This window comes from Rhizophagus irregularis, chromosome 16, assembly GCF_026210795.1.
Source record: "Rhizophagus irregularis chromosome 16, complete sequence".
In the NCBI taxonomy this organism is placed as follows: Eukaryota; Fungi; Glomeromycota; class Glomeromycetes; order Glomerales; family Glomeraceae; genus Rhizophagus; species Rhizophagus irregularis.
In genome coordinates, this window is record NC_089444.1 from 3,774,432 (window position 1) to 3,794,227 (window position 19,796).

At 27.6% G+C, this 19,796-nt stretch overlaps 2 protein-coding genes across 2 annotated transcripts; one reads left to right on the top strand and one right to left on the bottom strand.

Annotated features, from left to right (window-relative positions):
• Positions 1 to 4,905: 4,905 nt before the first annotated feature.
• Positions 4,906 to 6,610, top strand: OCT59_008508 (uncharacterized protein; the record flags this gene model as incomplete). The annotated part of the gene is made up of 4 exons (XM_066142524.1): positions 4,906 to 5,077; positions 5,345 to 5,686; positions 6,031 to 6,246; positions 6,297 to 6,610. 4 exons carry the CDS (start codon positions 4,906 to 4,908, stop codon positions 6,608 to 6,610), a joined length of 1,044 nt encoding a protein of 347 aa, XP_065999398.1.
• Positions 6,611 to 9,870: 3,260 nt separating this feature from the next.
• OCT59_008509 (uncharacterized protein) lies at positions 9,871 to 18,652 on the bottom strand (the record flags this gene model as incomplete). Its single annotated transcript, XM_066142526.1, has 20 exons — positions 9,871 to 10,130; positions 10,293 to 10,722; positions 10,824 to 10,896; positions 11,152 to 11,219; positions 11,297 to 11,680; positions 11,753 to 12,130; positions 12,201 to 12,578; positions 12,647 to 13,024; positions 13,097 to 13,489; positions 13,563 to 13,997; positions 14,073 to 14,459; positions 14,532 to 14,930; positions 15,006 to 15,428; positions 15,502 to 15,885; positions 15,958 to 16,368; positions 16,446 to 16,817; positions 16,893 to 17,306; positions 17,393 to 17,773; positions 17,840 to 18,223; positions 18,302 to 18,652. The coding sequence occupies 20 exons, from the start codon at positions 18,650 to 18,652 to the stop codon at positions 9,871 to 9,873; spliced, it is 7,083 nt and encodes a 2,360-aa protein (XP_065999399.1).
• Positions 18,653 to 19,796: the final 1,144 nt, after the last annotated feature.

The following is a 19,796-nucleotide window of genomic DNA, read 5'->3' on the forward strand; positions in this document are numbered from 1 at the left end:
GTTGAATCATAAATTCCTTTCATCAGGCCATTTTCGTTGTTAAAATATATTAAAATGTATTTAATTTTGTTGACTCTCATTATTTTCCTGAAAAAACCGCCATATTTGTAAACATGCTCCTTGATTACGCCATCTTATTCTTTTCTGTCACTATCTATCCGTCTGCTCGCTTGCCAACTAAATTTTTCTATACGTTAATCTTGAATCAAACATCCTAAAAAAGAATTTGTGCCCATTTCTCGTAATCGATACATTAATACCGCCCCGTTTGTATATTTCTTAATATTCTTTTGTAAAACGCAATGATGCTTTTAACCATCTTGAATTTATAACACCGTTTGATTCTCAGCCGTTCAATATATCCCACATTACTTTTTAATTGTTCATGTATTTATTAATTATTTATTTATTTTATGTGAAGTTAGGATAGACAATCGATCAGGATATATTCCCTCGAAAGGGGGTTAATCCTACCTCTTGATATCATCCATTACAAAACAGACCTGAACTTCTATATAAATGGTAACCAGTTTTAATTGTTCATGTATTTTCGTATCTTTCAAATACGGGATAGTCGTAGTGCTCCGAATAATCCGAGTTAACCCGGGTTATTTTGACCCGACTCGACTTTTAAATCGGGTCGATACTTGTAATTTTGAGTGACTCGTGACCCGCATGACCCGCATGACCCGACCCGACGGGTCGGGTCATATATTTCCTTGACCCGGGTTTTAACCCGAATAATCATTTGATTATCCAAATCTTTTTTTTCGCACCTTTATTAAGTTAAAACGAAACAATTAGAGCATGTGCTTGAAATTCTGGCAGAAATAAAGGTATTATTGAGTTTCTATTGATGTATTTAATAAAATTTTGAATTTTAATTCTAATCTTAATTAAATAGTTAATTATACATATGTAATGTAAATTCTTTTAAGTTTAAAATTAAATGTAATTGAATAATATATAACTTTAAATACGATAGATAAAAGTTGTGCAACCTACATGATGATCATTGTCATTATCTTGTAGGTCAATTTTTCTTATTATTGGTTAACCAAAAATTCGAGTTTGAACCCGGGTTATACGGGTTAAACTACACTCGGGTCAAGTCGATTTCGGGTTATAAAATTGTGTGACCTGAACATATACGAGTCCCTCCTTTTTCACTTCAGGTCGGGTCGAATATATTCTCAAAACCCGACCCGACTTGACCCGGTAGGAGCACTAGATAGTCGATATGTTATATCACGTGATTGCTCAAAAAATTATTATCCAGAAAAAAATCCTGTTTTACTTCTTTAACCTGCACCTTGTTGATCGTTCCGTTATTTGGGTTGTTTTGCGCCCGCAAGTTTTTCCGTTTTGCGTCACAAGGATTTTTCTCTTGTTTCTTTTTTCCCTCTAGGTCTTTCACCTTTTTGTCTTTTTGTTAAGAATTTTAACCTTAGCTTTTCTTCTTTTTCTATTTCATTCGTTCCTGAACCGTTACATCAACTTTCAATTTTCCTATACGATTTTGTAAACCTTCATATCTTTCTATTGTGTCATTTTGTTGTGCTAATATTGGTTCCCTGTTTACTGCGCCTTTTGAGCCGTTAGCTCTTCGACAATTTTCCTAAAGACTTCGAAACCATACTTTATTATGAAAACAATAATATTCTTGGATTTTATTATATCATTTTGTTGTAAAAACAAAAAAATCGGCCAACTTAATTTTGGCCAGTTTAATTTCAGCAGGAATTAAGACGATTTGGGCCAGAATTACGAAAATCCGGGTTTAACGAAAAATCATGTGCCGGCCTGGACCCAACCCGGGTGAATTTTGAAGAAAATTTGCCGGCCCAAACCCGGATCCTGGTCCGGGCCGTGTTAGGGTTCCGGGTTCCGGGTCCCATTTGCAGACCTCTAATTCAATTTTTCTATAAAAATAATGTGGAGTATTGTTAATACTATAATCCAAATGCCTTCTTTTCAAGAAATTTTGAAGTTGAGGCGCGTGAACAATGTAAAAAAAAAAATTGTGTAAAAAAAGTCAACTCTACAATAGAAAAAGAAAAAAGCAATAAATGGTAAAAAATTTCCAATGACAAATTTTAGGCGGGTATGGTTTTGCTAACGTTAATTGTTTTTTATGTACTGGCGTGGGGAAAGCGGTGAGATAATTACTGAGCGAGTAGGCCGCATTCAGTTATTTTTGTCTAGTTTTATAACACATTCCCTGGACCATGGGTATTTATATATAGTAATGGTTTTTTCTTTAGGATCGAGGTTTATTCTGCTAGGTTTCAATTTTTCATTTTGCTTTTATTTTTTTTTGTGTGTTTTATTTTATTGGACGAGTTTGAACGGGTGGAGGGTAGTTTCTATTTATTCATGTGTTATGCAGCTGCATGGCCCGTTACATATATTGCGTATGAGCTCTTTGTATTTAGATAAATTAAAGTCGCGTGACCGTTTGGTCTGCGATTCTAGGTATAAGACTAAAAATAGGTAGTGATAATATTTTACATTACATAAAGGAATATATTATGAAGAAAAAAAGAGTCAAGTATTTGGCTATTATGGATTGTAATAAGAAGAAAGAATTGTTTGATTTGAAAGACGAAGTGAGGGAATTCGAGTTACATATTAAATATTAAAGTTCGAAGATATAGTGATTTAGATATTAACGTTTATGACTTTATAAAGAATATTGATTAGTTATAAAAATGAATGATATTTGTAAAATTATTAATTAAAGTTGCTTTACATATTCACTTTTCTAAAACAAAATATTTATTTATTTATTTATTATAGAGATTTAATGAGAAATTTTTTTGTTCATGACAAATTTATAAATATTTAATCATTTTTAGAAATGGACAGTCCCCATTTCGGTCTGGTCTGGTCCAAAAAACAACACTGGTTTTTCAGACCATGAATGTTTCAAATAATTGTTAGCTTTCAAAATAATCTGATATTTCATACAGAAATTAATCTGAAGTTTATGCAAGTATCTGGATGTCTGTCCTAATGATGATGTGCAACAATAAAATCTTTAAATGGCATGCAGTTCTCTTAATAATGGGTTTATCTTTTATTTTTAAAAGAAAAGGATATAACATTCTCAACAGCTTAAACATACACATTTAAACAACAGAGTGCTATAACATAGTACAATTAATCCAAAACAAAACAAAATTATGCTACATAAATTTATTAAACCTAACTAAACAAAATCTTTACATGTTTCACTATCATAATTAATCCTTAATAGTGTTTAATTAAATCTGTGCTTAATTATTAAAACATGTTACTCACAATTAGTCAGCATGAATTGTAGACAATATATGCCATGATTTACCCAGTTTGACACAATAATAAAAATTTAAAGATATTTACAGACTAGGAATTGAAACCCATAATAATATTGATCGCCTAGTGAATACTAATTAATTATAAAAAAATCATAATGGATATACAATATTTTGCATAATTTATTATGCATCTTAGAATTGCTAAACGATATCAACTAAAATGCATGAATGTGAAGATAGTTTTATCAAAATTTTACTTACATAGTTTTAAATGGTGATTTAAAACAAAATTAAATGGATATAAAATTATTCAGTCTTAATGGATTGTAAATACGCATTGTTATTAGTGATTGTATCCTAAGTATTCGAATAAAAAAATCTGTCACCGTTAAGTATGAAATCCCCAACAATGAGTCCGATTATCTCTGCTTAGGAAATACATATGATCTAGTCATGTGTAATCGATCACCTGGAAAAATGCGCAGTGCGATATCGGGAAAATTCTTGCTGAAGAATAGGGCTGTACAACATAAGATTTGCACATATATTCGCATTATTTTTTTTCTCTGACTCGACTTGTATTATTTTTTATGGCGAAATGAATAAAATAATCATGTATAGTAGTTTGCAGGCATTAGCATAGGAATTCGTCATGTATCATGGGCTACGTCCTCGCACCACGTAATTCATTTTAGTTTAATGTATTGCAAATAAAAAACGTTTAGGGTAGTCAAATATTTTTCTCGTGGCGATTGGTAGACCGTACATAATAATTTTTTATTGTTCGAGCGTTATGCATGTTAATATAGGTAATTTAGGAAATCTGGGCAAATTATTGGGCAATAAGATTGCCAGCACTTTCATTCTCAAACTTTTTCGCATATCCTCAAAATTGTTACGTATATTATTGTAAAAGGACCCCTTGATTATTTTAAATATGAATATTAAATTCTTTTATTGTTAAATTAAGGAGAATCCGTTGATCAGATTTTCGTGATGCGATCATATTAAATTTTCCCAAAAGTGTAAAACAAAATCGATCCTGCGAATTATATAAAAAAGTGATGTTTTTATTAGTGAATCCTTTTATTCGCCTTGTGCAAGTAAAACAAAAAAATCAAAACCAATCTAACCTACCATTATTTGCATCATCGGTATTTACAATCAAACGAACCCAATAATAAAGTAATTGCTCGGCTAGCATGCCATCACGATGTTAATCGATTTCCACCTCTATAGATGTTCCAAAATAAGACGGATATATTACTCTTCTTTGCTATGTATTGCCGAGAAAATCTTTGACAATCATCACGTGTACAATAAACGCCAGTGACTATTCACGTGAATCTCGTCACATGCCTTAACTCAATAAAATTTGGCGCAGTGTATCTAATATAATAAACACCAAATTCTTGGTATTTGGCGCAGTATCGTGTGTATTATACAGATCCAGAGTTATGTGACTTTGAAATCAGCCAACTGCGTAAATGATCAACTAAATTAATCAAATCAATCTCGATTTCTCATAAAAAGTTCATCTTTTATCTAGACTCGGACTCGTACAAGTGTACAACTGCACGTCTTAACGTCTTAATAAGAAGTAATTATGTCTATCGTCTATGAGGCAATCAAAGCCCTAAGTTTCACACCAAAAGAAAAAACTGACCTACGCGCATTCTTCGTTAATAATCCAGATAAAAGAAAGGAAGTAGAGCTCTTCATTTTTGAGTGTACTGATGATGAGGTGGTTTCTTGTTTGAGAAATGTCTTAAAGCCTGGTACGTTCTCTCACAGATTTTATCAAATATAGGATAATGATGCTTTCTGTCATATTTGCCAATAATACCGAATACTCAATTAATCTTGTGCTTTTCTTTCCTGCTTCTTATCGTCAAACCCGTTCAAAAAACACATTCACATTGTCGTAGAACCTGTTACTGGTAAGTGAGTCGTAATACTTTTGTCAACGCGAGTGAACAGTTCTTTTGATACTTATACTGATTTTTTCGCTGTCAAAACTTAACTTATTTCTTCTTATTATATAGCGCCTCTCCAGGTGACTGAGAATCAAGATCTGAATGGGTTTATAAAAGCTTTGAAAGATACGGATTTTAATACAAAAACAAGTGATCTTTTAGAGTTGGCCGATAATACCAAATTTTTTGGACTAAAAAATCAACCATCAAAACTGTTTATTCGTAATTGCTACAAAGACCTGTTCCAAACCGTCTTGAAACCTGAAATAAGAAATTTACGTATCTCAAATAGTCTTGGAATCGGAAAACCATTTTTCGGTTATTACTTACTTTATGATCTCCTAAAAAAAGATAGAACAATTGTATACGAACTCCATACTATGAAAAGTAGTGTTATCCTCTTTAAAGAGGGTAAGGGTTTCTATCTTAACGAGATTTTCAATCACAAAATTATAAGAAATTACTTGCATAAAGAAAATACTTGGTATATCATTGATATAATGCTTCTGTTGCTAAGACAATTCTTATTTCTTCACCAATGAAGAGTCACTATCATGACTTTGATAAGGGTGACTCAGTAACATACGAATCATGCCAGTATGGACTTGGGAAGAAATTAATTACTGTAGACAAAAGCTTTTCGATAATCTTGATGAAAATATGGTTAGTGAGTTGTATATAAAATGGGGAGGGATCCCTCGGTATATTTTAAAGGAAGCTCTAAATAGTAGTATTCAACGTAAGCTTATACAAAGTGGTTGACACTTGTGATGAGAAAATATTCCAATACATTGGTGGAAGTAATATCAGGGAGGACGTGAGTCATATACTTGTTCATATGTGGACAAACGTTCCGGAGGATAATAATGTTTTGAGAGATGAGGAAAGCACTGTAGATGAAGGCGAGGTCAAATATATTGCTGAAGAATACTATACAGAAACAATTATAAAATTTGCGTCTGACTATGTAGGTAACATTATATACGAGAGGCACAAATATTCAATAATAAGACGATTACAGGCAGAAGTAGAAGCATGCCAAAACAGAATTTTGTTACTCCTAAAGATGACATTTCTTGGAGATTGCCACGTTGTATTAAAGATCATGTTAAGCAATACGTTCTTGGAATTGATTTAAGTTCTGGAGATTTTGGAAATTTACCAAGAACGTCATCTACCGCAACAATTGAGGAAGGAGTCTCAACTATTGGAGAGCCATCGGCTTCTAATGTAGCATCATCTGACTCCATCATCCCTGCAAAAGGCCCTCTAGTGGAAATCAAAGTAAAGGGAGTAAAGGGAAAAAAAAAGCAAGTTAGTAAGAATGCTGCGTGATGCATCACGCGATAGCCTTGGAACTCAATTTAGTATATATACAGTGTAATAAAAATATGTTTTTATCTACATCGGGCTAGTGATTTTTAACATAAGTATGTTACATGTGTGCGTGTTTTGACGCGAACATCATAAATAAATTTTTTATTAATACATGTGCATTATTATTACGCCTGTCTGTATGACCAGAATATAAAAACTTTCATATTGAAAGGTAGCCCAGTATATGTGGAAAAATTCATCCATCGCACAGACATGTCAAGTGATCAGCCATTACATCATTGCGATCATCCTTTAACCTAAGGTAGGTGTGTAGACCTTTAAGGCTTTAACCTAAACTGGTATACGATAAAATTTGGTATATATAATAAGATTTTTCGATTCATATGTTCTAGTTCCGTTTGCTCTGTACGCATTTTCGTCTTGAAAGGTATGTCACTTTCTTTTTTAATTTATTAATTTATTATTTTATTTTTATTTTATTTTACAGTTGAAGTAATTTTTTAAGTATAAAATATACTGAAATATTTTTATTGAAAACAGATAAAAAAGTAAATATATTATTAGTGATAAGCTTAAAGGTCCCAAAAGCTTTCATAGAAGTTTTACATAATTCTTTAGTCATGTTTTATTAGTAAGAGTCATAAAATATATAAATTTTGTATATCTAGTACAAAAATATGGTCTATTTATTATTTTTTTTAAAAAAAAAATAATAAATAATATATTTACAACAAATTTTATAAATTAAATAAAATTGCAGAATTATGAAAGTTATTTTAGATAAATATTTCTTTGCTCTTTTTCTTAAAAATACTATAGTACAAAAATTTTTTATATAAGATAAATATTCTTAGATAAACACAAACCGAAACTTGACCAATGAAATTCATCAAATTTCCCCAGTTTAGATTAAAGGTCTACACCCCACCTTAGGTTAAGAACGCTCCATCATTGCGCAAAAATTTTTGCGTGATGCCGGCGGTTATGAATTGGATTGGATTCCCAACCATAGCTCAGAATAATCGAACATGCCTACTACTTTATCTTGCCTTATATTCTTGACCGTAATAAATCTGTTACCCTATCGTATATGTACATATACTGTACTTGGCCAGATTACATAGTGGAATAGGGTTAGTAGTAAACTTACCCATTGTCTTGCGACGGTTATTTCTTGATTTTTTAACCATTATTACCAATCAGGTTATCCGATTGAATTAATCTGCGGACCACTCGGACCAGTGCAACAATCGCAGGAATATCAATGCCATGTTACTGCTCATACTGCGGAAGAATTTCAGTGAGCTAGAAACTTGGAAAAACTCGGTAAAGTATATGGGAGGAGGGTATGGCATTTAATTGTGTTAAAGAAATGTATTAACGTTTCTTTTTTCATTTTTTTAGGTTTCCAGACTCCTAGAAATTAATTGTGTTAAAGAAACGTACTAACGTTTCTTTTTTTCATTTTTTTCAAGTCACCGGACTCCCAGTAAGTTAGAATATAAATATTTATTTAATAGAAGGTATATAAGTATTAATCCCCTGTCGCACTAAGTGTCACTCATGATCACCTTCATACTAATTTTTAAAAATTGCGAGTGATTAGTTGAGTTTATAAATGACCGGGAATCTTCGTTTAGTTATTTCCCGGTCTCATATAGATAGCCGGAAAATTACTAATTTTAGTTTAAAATAGTTAAAATAGTTAATATTTAATGAGTGACACGCTCCAGGGGATTACCCATTTATTTCCTGGGAAGGAAAACAATAGGCTTTTTTCCCTTCGGGAAAAAAATTGGCTTTGGGTAGGTGAAGGTTCGTGTCGGAACTTCTTTTTAAATTTTTTTTAAATTTATTTAAACATTTTTTCTTTATTTGTAGATATCGGCTTCGGTTCTGGGACGTTGAAGTCTAATTGCTTGTGAAAACTTTATGTACATGATGGAAAATTCGAAGGATGACTGAAACAGCAAATCAATTACTAAATCGCGTCACCCCGATTTGCACATGCCAAGTTCCAGGTTCAACTAATACAACAGAACCAGCTTATTCTCGCTTTCAATATGTCATGAGAGAATGGCGTGACTTCAACCGAAGTGTAATTTTAAACCGTCGGAGAACAGTTCCGTATTTCTAGCTAATGCATGAGATCTACATGTAGAAGTCGATGCAAAACTTCATCTTTATTCTAAGGAATGTTGGATGTTTCCGATTTCATTTTATGCACCAATAATCCCACAGCATGCCTGTGGAAATTAAAACGTTTCACAATTTGAGGTTAGGTAATTATAATCTCTGGGAAGTTTATCGAAATGCTGGCTGGGCTCAAATAACGAATCGAGATTTTAGGTTTAAAAAAAGGATCTTATCTCAGGTGTTTGGCGAAATGGCCTGCAATGGCTTATATTACAGGATCTTGACAAACTATTCCGGTACGTACTTTTATAGATGACCGGAAAATGAACCAAATAAAATACAATAAGTTGTATTGCCTTCATATTTTTTTTCATAACCAGTTATGATTTGATCAATGGGCTAACCCGTAAAATTTATCAAATATTATGATTGTAATGAGACATTGATATTATAAATAATAACGCATATTTTTATAATTTTTAGTATCGTGGCTAAAAGTTAATATCATTTATACAAAAACATTTTTTGACTTAACAGAAATATTGAAGATGGCAAGAATATTGGGATGAAGGAATTTCTTCAAGTTCGAAATAGTATAATAGGAATTAGTAATGTCCTTTAACTCTTATTGGTCCACAATAATACACTCATATGATCATATCGTTGAAGTTAATTTTTATATTTGATTATATAATGTCTATAATAACACTCACTGGAAAATTATAAATTCTTTAATTAAGTAGTTTCTGAATATCTGGAGAAATTATAATATGAAGAAATTAATTTAATATAATATTTTTTCTGAAATAAAATATTTTTTCTTAAGAGGATCCTCAAAGACTAAACGTGGATTTGATTTGATGTTAATGGTTGTGACAAAAAGACAACAACATATAAACTTAAAAAATATTAATAAGATGTTATTTATTTAATTTGCTCAATTACAAACCGATTTATTTATAAAATAAAATTTACATATATATACTAAATAATCTATAATCAGTGTTGAGCAAATAATATAAAATATATATCATAAATGTTTTGCAAAAATGACTGTGATAACCCAAGTGTTCTGAATTTCATTCTTAATTATTTGTATATATTTAATTCAACCTTGCAATCTAACATTTAGAGTTATCATTATATTTTGGAAGATCCTCTATAAAAGGATTAAGTAATCGAGATACATAAATAGCTTGTGGATGAATAGCTGCTTGGTAATTTTTAATGGATGAAAGATTTGATTTTCTATATTTTTCTGCCTCATTAAATTGCACTTCAATTTCTTCATTTTCTACAATAAAAAAATCCACTCCAGATGATTTATAAAATGATGTGATTAAATCATCTACCTCAATAATATTTGGTCTATTGTTTGGGTCTGAATCCCAACACTTTTTCATTAAACTAATATAACAGCTTGGCGTTTCTGGTTCATTTATTTCTGGCCTCACTTCTTTACAAATATCTAATGCAAGAAGATGATCATGTGCACGATTGTAAAAAGGTTGTCTTCCAGTTGCTACAAAATACATGATCATACCAAGGCTATAAATATCTGCTGCTTGAGTATAAAGCTCCCCCCTTAACACTTCAGGAGCCACATAGGGCATAACTCCATAAATTTTTGTTTCATCTTTATTACCAACTTCTCCAAATAACCCCATGTCTGAAATTGATATATAATTACTAAAATTATATATCTTTTCACTTAAAAATAATACATTTCCCGTATGAAAATCATGATGAATATGTTTTTTTTGATGAATTTCTTTAAGACCACAAATAATATTATCCAATACAGATAATTTATCTTGCCAATTGAAATATTCATAATTTTTATTTATCCAATTATTAAAATTTCCTTTTTTTGCATATTTGAAAACTATAATATATTCCTTTGTATTTGGATTTTGAGAGATTCCATATATACTGAGAATATTACTTCTTTTGTTTATTGGGAAATTTTTAATCTGTTTAGGTAAATAAAAAAATTATTATTTTATTATGGATTTTAAATTTAAATTCATAAAAAAATTTTCTATAAAAAAATGATTATTAAAAAATTACATACCTCATTTAAAATTTTATTGTTAATATTTTGTGAATTATGTAAACATTTTAAGGCAATTATTTTATTTGGATCCCTTTTATATATTTTATTATCTTTATCATATTCTAATAAACCATCTTTCCATTTTGCTGAATATACTGTAGCAAATCCTCCTTTACCTATTTCCTTAATATTATTAAACTGATTGTATGGTATCCATTCAAATATTATATCATCATGATCATTTATTTTTAATTGCATTTCTTGAATAAAATCATCAATTATTTCATTTCCACTTAAACAATTTACTAAGTTTATGAAATTATTTTGAACAAAAATATAATCATACGTATTTGGATTTTGAGATATTCCATACAATACAAAAGATGCCCCATATTTTGTTGAATATTTCTTAGCCTAATAAATAATAAAAAGAAATTAATACACTTATTATTAAAAGACAGTATAATAAATATTTGTAAGAAATTTTATACCTTATTTATTAGGAAATCAATAGAATTTTCTGAATTATGTAAGTATTTTAAAGCAACTTCTTTATTTGAATCTCTTGTGTATCCACCGTGATGATAATGCAATGGTCCATCTCTCCATACTGCTGAGTGTACTGTTACAAGACTATTTTTGCTTGTTTCTTTAATGTGATCAAATTGATAGTATGGTATCCATTCAAATATTACATCCTCATAGTTATTTATTTTTAATTGCATCTCTTGAATGAAATCATCTATTTTTTTATTTCCACTTACCCAGGTAAAATTTTTTTGGGCTAAAATATAATCATTTGTATCTGGATTTCGAGATATCCCATATATTTCAAGAAACTCTTCATTGAATTTACTTGCTGAATATTTTTTTACCTAAAATATAAATCATATAATAATAGAAATAAGTGTATTTATAAGAAAAAAAATAACTTAAAAATTTTATACCTCATTTATTAGAGAATCAATAGGATCTTGTGAACTATGAAAAAGCTTTAAAGCAACTTCTTCATCTAAATCTTCCATATCTTCACTATAATAATTTTCAAATTGTAATAGACCACCATCCGTCCATACTGCTGAATATATTGTAATAGAATTATTTTTGCTAATTTCTTTAATTTTGCTAAATTGACCATAGGGTATCCATTTAAATAATAGATCATTTTTGCTATTCAATTGCATTTCCTTAATGAAGCCATCAATTTTTTCATTTCCGCTTACCAATTTTAGAACTAAAATATAATCATTTGTATTTGAATCTTGAGAAATTCCATATATATCCCAATTTTCTCTGTCATGCATATTTGTTAAATATTTTCTAACCTATATAACAAAATGGTAAGTACTTATTAATAGTATTAAGATAATTTTTATAAAATTTCATAATTCATACCTTATTTATTATAGAATCAATGGATTGTTGTGATTTATTTAAACATTTTAAAACAACTTTTTTATTTGAATCTCTTGAATAATATTCCTTTTTTACATATAATGGACCATCTCTCCATATTGCTGAATATACTGCCATAAGGCCATTTGTGCCTGTTTCTTTAATTTCATTAAACTGATTATATGGTATCCATTCAAATACTCTATTATTTATGTTTTTTGAGTTTTCTGATTGCATTTCCCAAATAAAGTCATCAATTTTTTCATTTCCACTTATCCATGCTAGAACTAAAATATAATTATTTGTTTTTGGATCTTGAGATATTCCATATATATCATAAATTGCTATGTCAAATAATTTTGTTACATATTCTTCAGCCTAAAAATAAAATAAAGGGATAAATATACTATAATAATAATATTAAGAATATTTATAAAATGTTATACCTTATTTATTAAGACGTCAACAAAATTTTGTGAGTTATGTAAATATTTTAAAGCAACTTTTTTATTTGAATCTCTTGTATAATTATTCCATTTTATATATAATGGTCCATCTCTCCATATTGCTGAATATATTGTTATAAAGCTATTTGTGTCTGATTCTTTAATTTCATTAAACTGATTGTATGGTATCCATTCAAGCACTATATTACTATTATTATTAATTTTTAATCGACTTTCTTGAATAAAATTATCAATTTTTTCGTTTCCACTGTCCCATACACAATTCCTTTGAACCAAAATATAATCTCCTGTATTAGGATTTTGGGATATTCCGTACAATACTTGTAATGCTTTATGGTTTTCTGGATATTTTTTAACCTAAATATAAATAAAAAAGATTTTAAATATATTAATTAAAAAAGTAGTTAAATATTTTAAGAAATTTCATACCTTATTTATTAAAGAATCTATAGATTTTTGTGAATTATGTAAACATTTTAATACAACTTTCTTATTTGAATCTCTTTCATAATATTTAGTTCTTATATCAATTTTCTTACATAATGGACCATCCTTCCATATTGCTGAATATACTGTTATAAGACCATTTGTACCTGTTTCCTTAATTCCATTAAACTGATTGTATGGTATCCATTCTAGAACTAAATCATCATGATAGTCATTAATTCTTAATTGGCTTTCTTGAATTAAATCATCAATTTTTTCATTTCCACTGTCCCATGTATAATTCATTTGAACCAAAATATAATCTCCGGTATCAGGACTTTGAGATATTCCGTACAATATTTGAAATGCTTTATATTTTGTTGGATATTTTTTAGCCTAAATATAAATAAAGAAAGATTGTAAATGTACTAATTAAAAAAAAGTATCTAAAATTAAAGAAATTTCATACCTCATTTATTAAAGAATCAATAGATTCTTGTGATTTATGTAAATATTTTAAAGCAACTTCTTTACCTGAATCTCTTATATATCTACCATAATCATAATCATCATAATCACAATCATAATTACAATACAATGGACCATCCTTCCATATTGCTGAATATATTGTAATAAGGCCATTTGTACCTATTTCTTTAATTTCATTAAACTGATTATATGGTATCCATTCAAGCACTACTATTTTTATACCATTATTATTAAAGCTACAATTAATTTTTAATTGTTCTTTTTGAATGAAATCATCAATTTTTTCATTTCCACTAATCCAATTTGCTAAGTTTATAGAGTAATTTTGAACCAAAATATAATCACCAGTAACTGGATTTTGGGATATTCCATACAATGCTTGAAATGCTTTAAGAATTGTTGGATAGATTTTAACCTAAATATAAGTAAAAGAGATTGTAAATATACCAATTAAAAGAAAAAGTATCCAAATATTAAAGAAATTTCATACCTCATTTATCAAATAATCAATAGATTCTTGTGATTTATGCAAATATTTTAAAGCAACTTCTTTATCTGAATCTCCTTCATATTCATCATCGCCATAATACAATGGACTATCCTTCCATATTGCTGAATATACAGTTATAAGGCCATTTGTACCTGTTTCCTTAATTTCATTAAACTGGTTGTATGGTATCCATTCAAACATACCTTCTATACTATCATCGCTAATATTAATTTTTAATTGCATTTCCTGAATAAAGTCATCAATTTTTTCATTTCCACTTGTCCATGTTAGAACTAAAATATAATCATTTGTTTTTGGGTTTTGAGATATTCCATATAATACTTGATATGTTTTACATTTTATCAGATTATTTAGATATTTTTTGGCCTAAATATAAATCAATAAGTTGATAAATATACTAATAATAATAGTATTAAAGATATTTATAAAATGTTATACCTTATTTATAAAAAAGTCAACAGAATTTTGTGAATTAAGTAAATTTTGTAAAGCAATTTTTTTATTTGAATTTCTTGTATAATTACCATACCGGTTACTATGCAATGGACCATCCCTCCATATTGCTGAATATACTGTTATGGAACCATTTTTTCCTATTTCTTTGATTTCATTAAACTGATTATATGGTATCCATTCAAGTATTAAATTATTTCCATTATTGTCGATTTTTGATTGTATTTCCTGAATAAAATCATCGATCTTTTCATTTCCATTGAACCAATTTGCTATATTTACTATGGGATCATTTTGAATTAAAATATAATCGTTTGTATCTGAATTTTGAGATATTCCATATAAAACAAACAATGCTTCATGTTTTATTGAATATTTTTTAGCCTAGATATGATATTAATTAAAAAATAGTAAATATACTAAATCAAAAAAAGTATTTAAATATTTTAATATTTTTACCTTATTTAGTAAAAATTCAATGGAATCTTGTGAGTTATGTAAGCATATTAAAGCAACTTTTTTATCTGAATCTCTTGCATAATTTTTATTCCATCCATCACTCCATATATCCCATGTATTAATTTCCTTATATAATGGACCATCTTTCCATATTGCTGAATATACTGTTATAAAACCATTTGTGCCTATTACTTGAATTTCATTAAACTGATCGTATGGTATCCATTCAGGCACTACATTATAATAGTTATTAATTTTTAATTGCCTTTCTTGAATAAAATCATCAATTTTATCATTTCCACTGATCCAATTTAACATGTTTGTAGAATTATCTTGAACTAAAATATAATTTCCTGTATCTGGATTTTGAGATATTCCATATAATACTTGAAATTCTTTATTATTTGTTGGATATTTTTTAGCCTAAATATTAATAAAAAGAGATTATAAATATACTAATTAAAAAAAGTATCCAAGTATTAAAGAAAATTTATACCTCATTTATTAAATAATCAATGGATTCTTGTGAATTATGTAAATATCTTAATGAAACTTCCTTATCTGACCTTCTTGCATTATAATTACAACACAATGGACCATTCTTCCATATTGCTGAATACACTGTTATAAGACCATTTGTTTTTGTCTCTTTAATTTCAAAAAACTGATTGTATGGTATCCATTCAGGCACTATATCATAATCGTTATTAATTTTTAATTGTTTTTCTTGAATAAATTCATCAACTTTTTCATTTCCACTGAACCAATTTAACATGTTTATAGAATTATCTTGAACTAAAATATAATTTCCTGTATCTGGATTTTGAGAAATTCCATATAATACTTGAAATACTTTATGATTTGTTGGATATTTTTTAGCCTAAATATAAATAAAAGAGATTGTAAGTATACTAATTAAAAAAAGTATCCAAATATTAAAGAAAATTCATACTTCGTTTATTAAATAATCAATGGAATTTTGTGAATTATGTAAACATTTTAATGCAACTTCCTTATCTGAACTTCTTGCATACATATCATAATTAAAACACAATGGACCATTCTTCCATATTGCTGAATACACTGTTATAAAACTATTTGTGTTTGTTTCTTTAATTTCAAAAAACTGATTGTATGGTATCCATTCAAATACTACATCACCATCACAACCATCATGGCGGGAATTAATTTTTAATCGCTCTTTTTGAATAAAATCATCAATTTTTTCATTTCCACTTGTCCAGTTAAGAACAAAAATATAATCTCCAGTAACTGGATTTTGAGATATTCCATACAATACTATTTGTAATATTTCGTACGATGTTAAATGTAGTGCTTTATGATTTGTTGGATACTTTTTAGCCTAAATATAAATAATAAAAGTTATTGTAAATATACTAATTAAAAAGAAAAAGTATCAATATTTGAAGAAATTTATACCTCATTGATTATCCAATCAATGGATTCTTGTGAATTATATAAATATTTTAAAGCAACTACTTTATTTGAATCTCTTTTATATCTAAAATACTGCAATGGACCGTCCTTCCATATTGCTGAATATACCGTTGTTATAAGGTCATTTTTACCTGTTTCTTTAATTTCATTAAACTGATTGTATGGTACCCATTCAAGCATTACACCATTAAAGTCAAATATTAATTGCCTTTCTCGAATGAAATCATTAATTTTTTCATTTTCACTATTCCATATATAATTATTTTGAACCAAAATATAATCTCCTGTAACTGGATTTTGTGATATTCCATATAGTATTTGAAATGCTTCATGATTTGTTGGATATTTTTTAATCTAAATATAATAATATATATTATAAGCAAAACTAATTAAAAAAAAAAGTATTTAAATATTAAAGGAATTTCATACCTCATTTATTATTGAATTAATAGATTCTTGTGAGTTATGTAAACATTTTAAAGAAACTTCTCTATTTGAATCCCTTAGATAGTTTTCATCCGACCAATTATCTTCATCCGACCAATTCTTCTTTAATGGCCCATCTTTCCATATAGCTAAATATATTGTTATAAGGCCATTTGTGACTGTTTCTTTAATTTCATTAAACTGATCATATGGTATCCACTCAAATACTAAATCATCTCTGTTATTGATTTTTAATTGCATTTCTTGAATGAAGTCATCAAATATTTCATTTCCACTGATCCAATTTGCCAATTTTATAGAATTATTTTGAACCAAAATATAATTTCCTGTATTTGGATTTTGAGAAATTCCATACAATACTTGAAATGCTTCATTATTTGTTGAATATTTTTTAGCCTAAATATAAATAAAAAAGATTGTAAATATATTAGTTAAAAAAAAGTATTTAAATATTTAAAAAAATATTTGAAGGAATTTTATACCTCATCTATTAAAGTAACAATGGATTCTTGTGATTTATGTAAACATTTTAAAGCAACTTCTTTATTTGAATCTCTTGTATAATAATTCCATTCATTCTTTTTGTATAATGGACCATCCGTCCATATTGCTGAATACAATGTTATAAGGCTATTTTTGCATGTTTCTTTAATGTTATTAAACTGATTGTATGGTATCCATTTAAGCATAATATCATGGTCATTAATTTCTAATTGCCTTTCTTTGATGAAATCATCGATTTTTTCATTTCCACTTGTCCAGGTAAGAACCAAAATATAATCTCCTGTATCTGGATTTTGAGAAATTCCATACAATACTTGAAATGCTTCAAATGCTTCATGTTTTGTTGGATACTTTTTAGCCTAAATAAAAATGATTGTAAATATATCAATTAAAAAAAGTATCCAAATATTTAGGAAATTCCATACCTTATTTATTAAAGAATCAACAGATTCTTGTGATTTATGTAAGCATTTTAAAGCAACTTCTTTATTTGAGTCTCTTGTATAATAATTCCGTTTATCCTTTTTATGTAATGGACCATCCTTCCATATTGCTGAATATACTGTTATAGGACCATTTGTGCCTATTAATTTAATTTCATTAAACTGATTGTATGGTATCCATTCAAGCACTTCATCATTATAATTGTTAATTTTGAATTGTTTTTCTTGAATGAAATCATCAATTTTTTCATTTTTACTATCCCATATATAATTATTTTGAACCAATATATAATCTCCTGTATCTGGATTTTGAGAAATTCCATACAACGTTTGTAATGCTTCATGATTTATTGAATATTTTTTAGCCTAAATATAAATAAAAGAGATTGTAAATTTACTAGTTTTAAAAAAAATTACTTAAATATTTTAAAAGTAATTTTATACCTCATTTATTATAGAATCAATAAATTTTTGTGAGTTATGTAAGCATTTTAAAGCAACTTTTTTATTTGAATCTCTTACATAACTTTTATTATCCCATGTATCAATTTTTTTATATAATGGACCATCCTTCCATTTTGCTGAATATACTGTTATAGGGCCATTTTTGCCTATCTCTTTGATTTCATTAAACTGATTGTATAGTATCCATTCAAATACTATTTCATTATCGTTATTGATTTTTAATTGCATTTTCCGGACAAAGTTATCAATTTTTTCATTTCCACTTGTCCAACATATAAGATTATTTTCTATATATGTCAGAATGTTTGATGGATTTTTTTTAGAAGACATTATATAAAAGCTCAAAAAAAAAAAAATTTATTAATAATATCATATTGTAACCATTATATATATGTAAATCATGAACACAAAAATCCAAAAAAGATAAGCTAATTTAAGTATTACATATGATTAGTAATAATTTTTTAAAATGACTTGGATAATATATTAAAGCCACAATAATTAGTATTCTCAATACATTATATATATGTATATATATGTATAAATTTTTTATTAAACAATTTAATAACAAATATTTTATATTTGTTGCCGTAAGAACAAAAAAAAAATAAAATTAAATTAAATATAGTAGGTTGTTAATATATATATATAAATAATGTATATAAAGCTTACTTTATAATATTATGATTGATTTTATAAAATTATCTAATTGAATTACATTTTGGAAACTTGAAAACAAATATAATTAAAGTTTAACTTAATATAATATATTCGAATTTTTTATCAATTTGGTTTATTTATCTTGTACATAACTTATTAAAATCTTTATAAAAATGCTAAAAACGAGCGTAAATATAGAAAAAATAGCATCATGATCGTTGATTTTATTTGTGTTGCGTGATCGACATGAATTAACGTAACTTTGAAAAAAAAAAAATCTCAGTTAATTTTTGTAATATCTCTTGTTGCGTTTCAACAAAAAATATGTATAACAATTTTTTTATTTATTTCATTTATAATAAAATCATAAATCACCACATAATAGTAAATTCTTATTGACTTTGATGACTTTTGAATGACTTTTTGAAAAAAATTACGACATAGCATTCACGTGATTAAAAATAATCATATATATATATATAAATTGAGAAAATAAAAAAAGGATTTGATAGTAGAAATAGTATAAAAATAAGCAAAATAATTAATATATTTTTTTCATTGATAATTGATTTAGAAATTAAAATAAAAATAGAGTAGAAAATGCATGTCAACCAGTTTTTTTTTAATAATTCAGTTTTTAAAAATGTGTAAAAATTGTTCTATCTCAAAAATCACAACTTTAATAATATATGAAAGATATACACATATATATATATTGTAGTACAAATTATTAATACATACTTGTTACTTCTTATTCTTCTGCATCCGGAAATTATCTTAGACATAGTCCTGCGATGAGGGTGTAATCCAATGT